The 12,330-nt window shown below is 34.9% G+C and overlaps 1 protein-coding gene and 1 long non-coding RNA gene across 2 annotated transcripts; one reads left to right on the top strand and one right to left on the bottom strand.

Moving 5' to 3' along the window:
- Nucleotides 1-7,645: 7,645 nt before the first annotated feature.
- Nucleotides 7,646-9,459, bottom strand: LOC133860108 (chalcone synthase). The gene is made up of 2 exons (XM_062295767.1): nucleotides 9,141-9,459; nucleotides 7,646-8,872 (listed from the first exon to the last, which is right to left on the bottom strand). The coding sequence occupies exons 1-2, from the start codon at nucleotides 9,316-9,318 to the stop codon at nucleotides 7,863-7,865; spliced, it is 1,188 nt and encodes a 395-aa protein (XP_062151751.1). The 5' UTR covers nucleotides 9,319-9,459; the 3' UTR covers nucleotides 7,646-7,862.
- Nucleotides 9,460-10,930: 1,471 nt separating this feature from the next.
- LOC133861490 (uncharacterized) lies at nucleotides 10,931-12,283 on the top strand. Its single transcript, XR_009899024.1, has 2 exons — nucleotides 10,931-11,313; nucleotides 12,020-12,283. It is a non-coding gene; the product is annotated as an uncharacterized LOC133861490 (long non-coding RNA).
- The last annotated feature ends 47 nt before the right edge of the window (nucleotides 12,284-12,330 follow it).

Here is a 12,330-nt window from a genome sequence, read left to right as displayed (position 1 = left end):
AAAGGAATGAGGAAATCTCTCAAGTCATGGAGGAGAAGGGAAGGGAAAATCTAACAGGGAAGAAGGGCCGGGGATCTCTCGTAGTCCCTAGAGCAACTCCCACGGGAAAGAGGGGCAAAGGGAAAATCTCATGATGGGAGAAAGATAAAGACTATATATTTTATGATTATATATGTAAGAATATAGTATGATTATGAAGTATAAAGTATGATGATTTACATGTTTAAAATTATTTCATGAAAATCAAAGTTTTTCTCTAATTTGAATATATGGAAATTTAAGTTTATCTTAAATTTGAATTTTTAAATTTTCCTCTATTTCTTTCTGTTACTCTTTGTCCCACATTGAAAAGTTATGAGTATTTTTTGTGCTTTATAACCATTTATCAAGCTCTTATACTATATAAGATTTTGAGTATACATGTGCTAGTTATGCTAGTTACATCATCGTCGCACACGTGTCGCTTTGACGCTCGCATCGTCGCACACGAGATTAATATTTTTGAATATTTAACTGTTTTTATAAACTGTCAGAAACTATATTTTCTAATTGTGTTTACAACGGTTATAAACTGTATTAAAACTGATGTAAACTAATTCTAAGTTTTTAGATAAAAACTATATTCTCCAGCATATTTTCAAAATCTTTTTTCTTCTCTTCTATTTCATCTTCTCTACTATTTAAGAATTTCTGAATTCAGAGTAATGTTCAGAATTTGCGATCTGCATACTATATTTGAGCAGTATTATATCCTGATGACAAAATTATTGTATTCCCTTTTACGAAACTTATTGTTTAAGTGACGAATTTACATTTGATTTACTGTCCAATATTCTTTCTATACAGTTTTTATTTTTCCTGCTTTCTTCAATTTTCCATACTTCCACATCTTTATATTTCCAACATTACAAACTAGAGCATGACAATCACATAACAATAACTTGAACGTAAGAAACTCTTTCTTAGTTTTTGAATTACAAAACCATATGAAACCATATATATATATATATATATATGAAAGCATAGTGAGTTGCAGTGACCGAGGGAGGGAGGCTGACAGGAACACTTTCTTAAAAAAAAATTTATACGGTTGGAAAAAATAAAATTATAAAAAATATAAGGTAAAAAATAAAATTTAGCCTATTGGCTTTTATAAAAAAAATTTAGCCGGCGCCCCTGCCCATAAAAACTTTGGATTTCGTCATTTTTTTTTTCACCTCTAACATCACCCATCATTGGATTACCACGCCTTCCTTTACCCCTTCTTGCCGCCATGGAAAGAAAGTAATTAATTAAGGAAGCTACGCCAAGAGTATTATATATACTAGCTCGATCTAGCTTTGGTATCAAAAGATGGGAGTGGAAGGAGGAGGAAGGAAGAGATTTTTTAGAAAATACAAAGATACAAGAAGATAAGGAGATAGATAAAGGATAGCTTTGCTCAACCACTCTCATAATATTTCATAGATTAATATAAAATGACTCGGATTTGAACTCTCACCTCTCCTCCTATACATATATATGATTAATGTTAAAGGTCTCAAATCTTTTACTAAGATATTGGTGCCAAAATAATGTGGAGATTATTCATTGGTACTTGTAGCATTTTTTTTTTTTAATAAATTGTTTTGATCATCTAGCTCCAACAAATAAGTTGCCAATGAAAAAGCTACACGTATGTACATCATCTTGATACCCATCTCTTAGTAAAAGATTTAGTACTCCTAGTATTTCTCTGTATATAGACTTAAGACTCAACAACCCTTGTTGAAACATTATATGATCTTCATTTCAAATGAAATAGATACTATCCGAATTAACTTTCAATGTTGTAAATTAAGTGCTTTCTTGAAAATCTACTCAATAATTGTGTTACTACATCCTAGAGTTCAAGCAAGATTATTTATTGTTAATTCAAATGGCTTTTTTTTATGTACTTGCATTCCTCTCCATGAATTATTTGTCTGTAGGTTATTTTCAATTTAGCCAGTTGTAATTAAATTAAACTTGGGAATCTTGATTAACGAGACTTTATGCAATATGTCTGAGAAAAAAAAATGAAGAAAATAACAATTAAGAAGGTGGTGTTTATACCTGAGAATTTGGAAAAGAAAAGAAAAAAAGAAACACACACAACATTTCAGCCGTTAATTCAAATTGATTGGACGTAGTGTCAAAAAAAAAAAAAATGATACCTATGGATGTATTATTCCATGGGACTGAAATTTCACCCCCATCCCACCCCTCCTACGTGGACAGCTTTTTTAAACTTATTTTACTGCTTAAATAAAAAACAAACCAAAAAAGTAAAAAGAGCCAAATGGGCGGACAAATCGAAGAAAAATAAAACAAAATTCAAAATTTACTCCTCTGACTCTTTCTCTCTCTCTCTCTCTCTGGCACTCCCTCTTCCCAGCTGGTCGGCCGTCCTTCTTCATCGGATTCCGTCTCCACCGGCCGGCATCTTTCTCTCTCTCTTCCGTACTTCACAGGCGATAAACACTTTCTCTCTCTCTCCTCTCCCCAGCCAGCCGTTCTTCTTTATCGGCGGTGTCTCCACCGGCGAGGACCTTTCCCCCAACTCAGCCAGCCACATCTCTTTGAATGAAGGTTAGATTTTTTGATTTTTTTTTAACATAAGGCACGACCTTCTTCTTTTTTCTTTTTCTTTTTTTTTTTTTAACATTTTCTTTGTTCTGGGTTTGATTTAGTTCATGGGTGGAAGATGAAAGAGGCTGGCGTTGGATGATACATTTTGACTCTCTAGGCATCAAGAAGGTTTTTTTTTTTTTTTTTTTTTTTCCCTGCAAGAGCAAACACTAAAATGAGAATGTGAAAAAAAAAAAAAAAAATCTTTTTGTTCTATTACTTCTGGATTTTCACAAGTTTTGGCTTTTTCTATCTTATTTTGTTTGAATTTCAGTTCTTGTTTATGAGTTGGGTGGTGTTGGGTGATATATTTTGACTTTCTGGGCATCAAGAAGGGGTTTTTTTTTTTTTTTTTTTTTTTTTTTTTTTTTTTTTTTTTTTTCTACAAGAGCAAACACTAAAATGAGAATGTGAAAAAAGAGAAATCTTTTTGTTCTATTGCTTCTGGGTTTTCACAAGTTTTCACTTTTTCTATCTTATTTTGTTTGAATTTCAGTTATTGTTTATGAGTTTGTCGCAATTTACATATATAGCTAATCCTATCATTTATTACAAATTTTGATTGAAACAATAACTGAAATACATATTAAATTTGTTGTTTTGTTGTGCTAAGATCTTATCTGTTTTTCATGTCAATTTCATAGATGTTACCCTTCCTATTGCCTAGCCCGGTTATTTCTTTTCTGGACATAGTTGTTATGTACTTGGTCTATATATCTTTTGCAACTTTGATAAATTAGGAAAAGACATTTAAGGTTAAACGGTTGCTTTAATGGACCATTAGAGTGATTTAGCCGGGAGACTCCATATATAGAAAATAGAGTATCCTGGCTAAATGATTTCTTTTTCAAATATAGTCTTAAAAATTGCTAACAGATACGCATGTTTTTGTATTTGTTGGAGTTGAAAGTAAAATGGGAATATAAAGGGAAAGTCTGTTGTGTGTTTTATCTTTATAAATATCAAACCAAAATTCAAACTATTCAATCAATGTGCTGAAATTTAATAATGCAAAATAGAATTATAGGCATTATATTATCTTATTATTATTGCATGGGTAATTCTAGGCCACCTTCTGTTCTCTTAAATGGAATTTTCAAGCTCACGCCTGGAGGATGAGGGCAAAGTTGAATATCTGAGTACACATATTCCAAATGACGACGATTCAATCAACGAAGATGGATTTGAATTTGGTTAGGCTTTTAACTTTTGTATTATTTATCTAAACTCTGTATTATTAATTTTTTTTTTTCTTTTTTTTTTTGTATGTGATTTGGAGTTGGATGATAAGGAGGACAATGAGCCACAATACAAGATGATAGGTGTGAATAATAAAGTTGAAGAACCTAAAGAATTAATGATGTTTAATTCGTTTGAAGAAGTTGAAGGGTATTATAGGAGATATGGCCCGCAAATTGGTTTTGGTGTGGTAAAAATAATCGGAAAAAAAGGGGAAAGATAGAAGTCGCAGGTACATAATCCTTGCATGTATTCGCCAAGGCAAAACAAAAACAAGCGAAGGTAATTGTACAAAGACAGTTCCAAAAATAATTAGAACACAGTGTAAAACTAGCATTTGTGCAACATTGTGTGCTGATGGAAAGTGGTTGAACGTAGGTTTAGAGAATTAATATCTATTTTTATTTTGATTGGACGCTTGCATGGGCGTGGTGGGGTTATAATCATGTGCATAAAACTTAAGTTTGATGATAAGTCTTCCATATATGTAAATTTTTTATAATTAATAAGCAACAAATCTGTGCTAATAGTAAACATGTATTGATCAATACACATCAACTTCTTGTGCAAAATCCAAAGTCAAGTCGCAGTCTACATTCTCTTACTCTTATTACATATAAGGTGAAGCGAATGGTTACAAAAAGTTAACTAACTTACATGCTGTCTAGCTTATGTAAAAAGCATCATATTAATAAAGATCATCATATCCCATCTAGACCATGCCATCATATTAATCAATTTATTATAACTATTTAGGTGTTAGCATGACCTTGGTGGTAGTTGAAGTCCATTGCAAACTAAATTCTCAACAAGCCTTGAAGCCATTCATGAGTATGTCACACTTGACCTTCTAAAATCAAATTTTAATAAGTCGTGTACTCATTTATATTGCCTACCGCCTCTAAACTGTAAGAATTTGAATAAAATTTGAGAATAGGAGTTTATTCTAGTATGCCGGTCATAATTTCTATTAATAATCAACAATGTACAATTGAAATGTATCTGTTAAGTTAAAAGATTACAACATGTAAATTATAACTCAAAGTATAGTTATAGAAGTCAATTACAAAAAATACAAGCTATATTATATTTTTTGAATGCTGTGACTCTTGCAACTCATCCCTTTGCTTTCAAGAATTCATAAAGTGACTCTTGCAACTCATCATACAATTCCCTGTAAAAAGTAAATTACAAAAACCACATCAAACCAAAGTTTCATAACCCAACCTTTGAATGTAGTGAAAGCAAAGAACAAGAATATTTTATTTATTCTATACACAATCTTGTTATTTATTCTATATAATATAAGGAAAATGATTAAAAAGATAATAAGAAATCACTTTTGATTAAAAAAAGAAAACCCAGAAGCAATAGAACAACAAAAAGATTTCTCATTTTTCACATCCTCCAGCAAACGGCCAACATCTAGAAGCAATAGCAAAAAAATTTAGTGTCTGCACTTGAAGAAAAGAAAAAAAAAGAAAAAAACCCCTTCTTAAATAACTCACTAGGTCAAGTATTGCAAATCAATCAATATCCTAATTTGATGATCCGTGCCCGTTAAACAAGCTGAGTAGCAAATCAACACCCAAAGTCAGTGAGATTTGTATAAAAGTAAGCATTCTTGTAGCAACTTATATCTAGTGCATATATTTTGATAGAATCTATCTACTAGACAGCCAAACATGGTACATAACCGTAGTATGCCAAGTAGAAAACTTTCTTCTGACTTCATAACTAACTTTTTGACATTTACCCGCAAGAATGTCCATAATGAGATTTGTCAGCTGAGATATAAGTTGCATAGGATCAATCTTATGCAACTTAGTGTTTGCACTGCAGAAAAATTTAGTGTTTGCTCTTGCAAAAAAAAACCTTAATTGTCTTTTCCTAATTTATCAAAGTTACAAAAGATATATAGACCAAGCACATAACAACTATGTCCAGAAAAGAAATAACTGGGCTAGGCAATATGAGGGGTAACATCTATGAAATTGACATGAATAACAGATAAGATCTTAGCACAACAAAACAACAAATTTAATCTGTATTTCAGTCATTGCTTCAATCAAAATTTGTAATAAATGATAGGATTAGCTATATATGTAAATTGCGACAAACTCATAAACAAGAACTGAAATTCAAACAAAATAAGATAGAAAAAGTGAAAACCCAGAAGCAATAGAACAAAAAGATTTCTCTTTTTTCACATTCTCATTTTAATGTTTGCTCTTGCAGGGAAAAAAAAAAAAAAAAAAAAAACCTTCTTGATGCCCCATAGAGTCAAAATGTATCACCCAACACCACCCAACTCATAAACAAGAACTGAAATTCAAACAAAATAAGATAGAAAAAGTGAAAACCCAGAAGCAATAGAACAAAAAGATTTCTCTTTTTTCACAATCTCATTTTAGTGCTTGCTCTTGCAGGAAAAAAAAAAAAAAAAAAAAAACCTTCTTGATGCCCAGAGAGTCAAAATGTATCACCCAACGCCAGCCTCTTTCATCTTCCACCAAAAACAAAGAAAATGTTAAAAGAAGAAGAAGAAGAAGAAGAAGAAGGTCGTGCCTTATGTTAAAAAAAAAAAGGGAAAAAAATAAAAATAAAAAAATCTAACCTTCATTCAGAGAGATGTGGCTGGCTGAGTTGGGGAAAGGTCCTCGCTAGTGGAGACGCCGCCGGTAAAGAAAAACGGCTGGCTGGGGAGAGAGAGATAGTGTTTATCCCCGGTGAAGTACGGACGAGAGAGAGAAAGATGCCGGCTGGTGGAGACAAAATCCAGTGAAGGACGGCCGACTGGCCGGAGAGAGAGAGAGAGAGAGAGAGAGAGAGAGAGAGAGAGAGAGAGAGAGAGAGGAGGAGTAAATTTTGAAGGGAAATGCTCGTGTTCCCACTAGCATCTCACCCCCATCCCACCACACCCTAAGTGATTTTATATTTTTATTTAATAATTTCATTTTCAGTTTTTTCACTTAGGGTGCGGTGGGATGGGGGTGGGATGCTGGTGGGAACACTAGCATTTCCCAAATTTGGGAAATGCTGCCTTGTACATTGAATTTTTTTTTTTTTTTTTTTTTTTTTTTTTTTTTTTTTTTTCAGTTCGTCCACCCATTTGGCTCTTTTTACTTTTTTGGTTTATTTTTTATTTAAGCAATAAAATAAGTTCAAAAAAGCTGTCCATGTAGGAGGAGTGAGGGGGTGGGATCTCAGTGTACAAGATAGCATTTCCCTTATTCCATTATCAGAGTCTTCATTCTAGCCTTACTTATATACTTTTTAACATATTGTCCATGATTTTAATAGAAGTTATAAGTTTGATAAAATATATAAACGGCCCTTTTCATTTACTTTAAAAGCCGAAAATTATCAAATAATAAACACTTTTAAAAATAGATATTATCAAACTTTATAGGCATAACATGTGAAGGAAACCAAAACCTAAGAAAATTGACCGGTAGGTACGTCGGTGCGAGGCATGGGAAAAACCGTGAATCAAGCCAACCCGGCCGTCACAATAATCATAATATGTTTAACAAACGATTTTGTATTCAAATTTTTGTTTGAATAGTAATAAGAAAATGCTGATATGATATAAAGTAAAAAAAAAGAGTATAAAAGAGAAAGAACATTAAAGTCAAATTTAAAGAGCTTATTGGGGCTATTCAAATACCTAACAAAGGACTTTTCTTTTTTTAAAAAAAAAAAAAAAAAAATCTAATAACAATGGATGCAATTATATATGGAAGCAAATAATATATTTATAATAAATACCAAGGTATCTGTTATTGGGAAAAGGCCTCACGCAGCCACCCACACACGCTTACAATTGCTTTAACAGTACTCAAACAAATTTTTAATTCTTAAAAAAAAAAAAAAAAACACATTTGTAATTTTCCACTTGGCCTCTTCAATTCGTCACAACTAATCCATACGAGCGTTAATTATTCTGTAATTCCCTCTTTTCATCCCGGGAATCAGTGACTGGCCTCAACGGGCACAGGGATACTGTGCAGCACCACCGTCTCGACGGTCAAACCCGGCCCAAACCCGAAGAGAACTCCCCACTCCAACCCTTCTCCGGTGGTGACCTTTCCTTCCTCCGCAGAATTCTTCCTCATCTCGTCCAATATGAACAGCACGCATGCACTTGACATGTTCCCGTACTCGCTCAGAATGTGACGAGTTGCTCTTAGTTTCTCCTCTTTCAGTCCCAGCTTGGCCTCAACCTGGTCAAGAATGGCCGGCCCACCGGGGTGTGCAATCCAAAACAAAGAGTTCCAATCGCTTATGCCCAGCGGAGCAAAAGCTTCCGCCAAGCTTTTCTCAATGTTCTTCGATATTATCCCCGGTACGTCCTTCAACAAGTGAAAGGTAAGACCCACCTCGCGCAAGTGTCCATCAATGGCACCATCGGAGTCGGGTAGAATCGTCTGTGCTGCCGATATAAGTTCGAAAAGTGGACGTTCAACGGATGTATCGGGGTCCGCACCCACAATCAATGCTGCCGCACCATCACCGAAAAGGGCTTGGCCCACCAGGGAGTCCAAGTGAGTATCAGTGGGCCCACGGAAAGTGACGGCTGTGATCTCAGAGCAGACGACGAGAACACGTGCTCCCTTGTTGTTCTCGGCCAAGTCCTTTGCGAGACGGAGGACGGTCCCACCTGCGAAGCAGCCCTGCTGATACATCATCAAGCGCTTGACGGAGGGTCGAAGGCCGAGGAGCTTGGTGAGCTGGTAATCTGCGCCGGGCATGTCTACCCCTGAGGTTGTACAGAAGACGAGGTGGGTGATCTTGGATTTGGGCTGCCCCCACTCTTTGATTGCCTTTGTTGCCGCTTCCTTCCCCAGCTTGGGCACCTCCACCACCACTATGTCTTGACGTGCGTCAAGAGATGGAGCCATGTAAGCACACATATTGGGATTTTCCTTCAGAATCTCTTCATTCAAGTACATGTAACGTTTCTTTATCATCGATTTATCACCTGCGATCATGTTAATCACTCGATCAAATTAATGGTGTAAAACCATTGTGCTGTGATATACATGCAGTAGCTAACAATTAATTAGCAGTCTAATTCCCAAAACGTAAGTGGCATAATTAACCTTCAGGAATTGATGACACATGAATATATCTATATGCATAATGGATGCAGGCTATGCATGACAATATATATATATATACACACACACATAAGATGCATGGCATGTATATATATATATAGAAGATGTACATGTATTTAAAAAACGTACACATGCGTTTGAACTTCTCCTTCAACTCGGTCATGTGATCGCTCTTGGTGATCCGGAAGTAAAAGTCAGGATAGTCAGCTTGAGAGACGCAGTTGGAGGGAGTGGCTGTGCCAATGGCTAAAATGGTGGCCGGACCCTGGGCTCGCTGAGCCTTTCGAATTTCCTCCACGGACGCCATCTGTGATCGGCCGCTTGGCTAGTTGGCTCAACTAGTTTCTAAAGATCAAGAAAAAGCGAAACCAGTGGCTCGATCAGTTTAAGCTCAAGGCCGGTGAAGGGTGGTGGGATTGAAATTCGCTGGGAAAAAGCTTGTGTTTTGGATGCAATTACAACGAAACCAGTGCCTCGGTTTTATACGAGGGAAGGAGGTAGGTAAAATGTTCGGGGGAGCGGGTAGCCACGTGACCTCGGGGTTAGGCTGTTCAACCGGTGGTAGATACGCTGCCACATTACCCACATATAAATATATATATATATATATATATATATTTTTACATACATTAGTTAATTTGTTGGACAACCCTAATATAGGTCTTAATTAGTTTACCCCCTTATTTAGTGGAACAGTACCCTCTCCATTTCAAAAGAGAATATTCTTTTATTTACTTATAAAGAAGGGGTATAGTTATTTTTTCACATTTTCATAGAATGTAAAAAGATAACTATATCCTTACTTTATAACTAAATTGAGAGAAATTGAGAGGATTTAAATGGAGAAGATCCAAATTCTTATTTAGTACTTGGTAGATAATATCTATTTCCTATTCAATTTTTTTTTTTTTTTAAAAAATAAGAATAAAAATTCTACCATATAACTGAGAAATGCATGTGTAGACAAACAATATGCATAAGGGTTATAATTAATGCTCTGTTTGTTTCGACAAGAAACATGTAAAATATTTTTTGAGGAAATTTCCTAAAAATAATATTCGGCTTTTGGCTCGTACAAAAACAAACACTATAGCAAAAAATCACTTATGGCCATTTGTGCTGGATTTTGGTCAGTTTGATCAAATTTCGGCACATACAGCTGGATTCCGGTGCCGGTGGCTAGATGTTGCCGGATTCTTGCGGCTGTCATTGATGTCAAAATTCGGTAAAAGGAAACCTTCAGCAGTAGATTCAAGCTACTAACAAATTCCAAAGCCCGGCAATAGAGGATTCTTACAAACGTGCCTGCAAGAATAAATAGTTTAAATTTAAAAAATCTTAAATCGTAAATCGTTTTTCAAAAATTAAATAGGTTTTTACGATCAAACTGAAAATAATTTTCGTTGACTATTATTTTCGTCCTTACTAAACATAAAAAAATGATGAAATCATTTTCTAAAAAACATTTTATCCTTAAACAAACAAAGTATAAATATAATTTTCCTTTCGGTTATTGACTCTCAATTGTTCGACATTTTCTTTTCTTTATAACTCCTTGTAGCTGTCAATATATATTCTGTTATTATTCCTCTCTAATGTTCTGCCTACGGTTAATTTTTTTTTTTTTGTAAAATTTCCGAACTTCAAATAAAATAGCAAAGAATTTTTTTTAAAAAAAAATACTATTTTGATTGGAAACTTTCATATTTTGTCTTAAATCATAATTAATGCCTTGTGTTAGAGGTTGACTAGATGTTGAGCTGTCCACACGATCAGACAATTTCCTACCTAACTCAGTGCTCTTTCTTCGGGATTTAAGGAGTAATTCTACACGATGCTGACGTGGCATGGTGCCACGTCAGTACTTACTTTTATAAAATAATTTTTTTTTTTTTTTTAAAAAAAAAAAAACCCTAAAACCTGCGTTTGTTGAAAACCAAAGACCCAAACCAGTTTCCCAAAATCATTTTCCCCCCAAAACCTCCCCTCTCAATCTCCTCCCTCAACTTCGCCGTCGACGGGCTCCATAGCTTCCATCTCACGCCGCGCCATCTCCGTCCAGCTCCATCGCCACTTTTCCCCTCAAAAACCTCCCTCTCTCGATCTCTCCATCTCCTCCCTCAACGCCCCCTTCGACGGGCTCCTCTCCGGCCGTTCATCTCCACGCCATCTTCGGTCGTTCCATCTCCACGTCCAGCTCCATCTCACTCTATAAGTCACAAATCTTCACCTTTCTCTCTTGGTATCGCATCACAGGAAGAATAAAAAAAAAGGAAACTGAAAAAAACCCTAGAAATTTACAGTTATTGTTTCTTTCTTGATTTACTGTTTATTTCCTTTTGTTTTTTTCCCCTTTGTGTTATCTGCTTAATTATTATTATTTTTTTTTTTTGCTTAAATGTTGGTTTGTTATGTATTTTTGCTCCTCTGTCAACATTTGTCAAAAAGAAACATTTTTTTTTTTTCCTGATACATGCTATTTTCTGTTGTTGTGGTGCCTTGTCGTTTTATAGTGACTTTGTTTTCTTCATGCTTTGGGTTTCATGTGCCATATTTGTGTGCATGTTGAATCTTATTGAGATAGCAGGCCAATCTTATTGAATCATATTTGTGCCCCGTTTTTCCAGCGAAAGTTGATTTTCTAATTCTTGCTTTTGGCAAGTTTTATGTTGCTGTGTGTATGAGTTTGTAATGCTCATTTTTATGGTTTCTAGGTTGGGCTTTTTTTACTTTGTAGGAGCATTTTTATGGTTTGGGCGAAGATTACAAGTTTAATCTTCATAAAACTAAAAAAAAAGCGTTCTTGTGTTGTATTTCCATTTACTTGTTGGATATAATAGATATGGGTCCCTATATTGCCCATTCTGCTCGGTAAAATGTGCTATAGCTTTAAGGTGAAATTTTTTCTGACTCGTTCTTTCATTTTCTCTTTTAGGAATAATAATACTCATGACATTCTTTTTTTTAGTCCAACGTTGGGCGTTTTAATGCTGATTTTTATGCTTTAGGTGCTGGTACATTGAACTTGGAGGTGCTGATCCACGGAAAAGTAGAAAAGAGATGCTGTTGTGTCGTGAATGTGGACAGATATTTTACTTCGTCATCTTTTGAAACTAATGTATTCATATTTTGAAACTATGTGCTTGTGGTAAGGCCGGCGCTTTTAGGTAAGTTTGATGTTTGAATAGTTGGTAGGAGGAAGATAAAGATTATCCTTATCCTACAGTTGTGAATATTTCCAATTGTAATTTTTATTTGCTGGATCTTCTTTAGGGATCCGGCTACTGTGCGGTACTAAAAAGTACCGCACAATCTGCTG

The sequence above is a fragment of the Alnus glutinosa genome, chromosome 2 (assembly GCF_958979055.1).
Source record: "Alnus glutinosa chromosome 2, dhAlnGlut1.1, whole genome shotgun sequence".
Classification (NCBI taxonomy): Eukaryota; Viridiplantae; Streptophyta; class Magnoliopsida; order Fagales; family Betulaceae; genus Alnus; species Alnus glutinosa.
The sequence above is the reverse complement of the archived record's forward strand: the minus strand, read 5'-3'. Positions and strand labels throughout refer to the sequence as shown.

What these genes read in the sequence shown, in the direction of transcription:
- LOC133860108 (XM_062295767.1), bottom strand. Translation starts at nt 9,318, where the DNA reads ATGGCGTCCGTGGAGGAAATTCGAAAGGCTCAGCGAGCCCAGGGTCCG. An exon ending in GGAGAAGTTCAAACGCATGT is followed by an intron (nt 8,873 to 9,140) that starts GTACGTTTTTTA and finishes ACATGATCGCAG; the next exon opens with GTGATAAATCGATGATAAAG.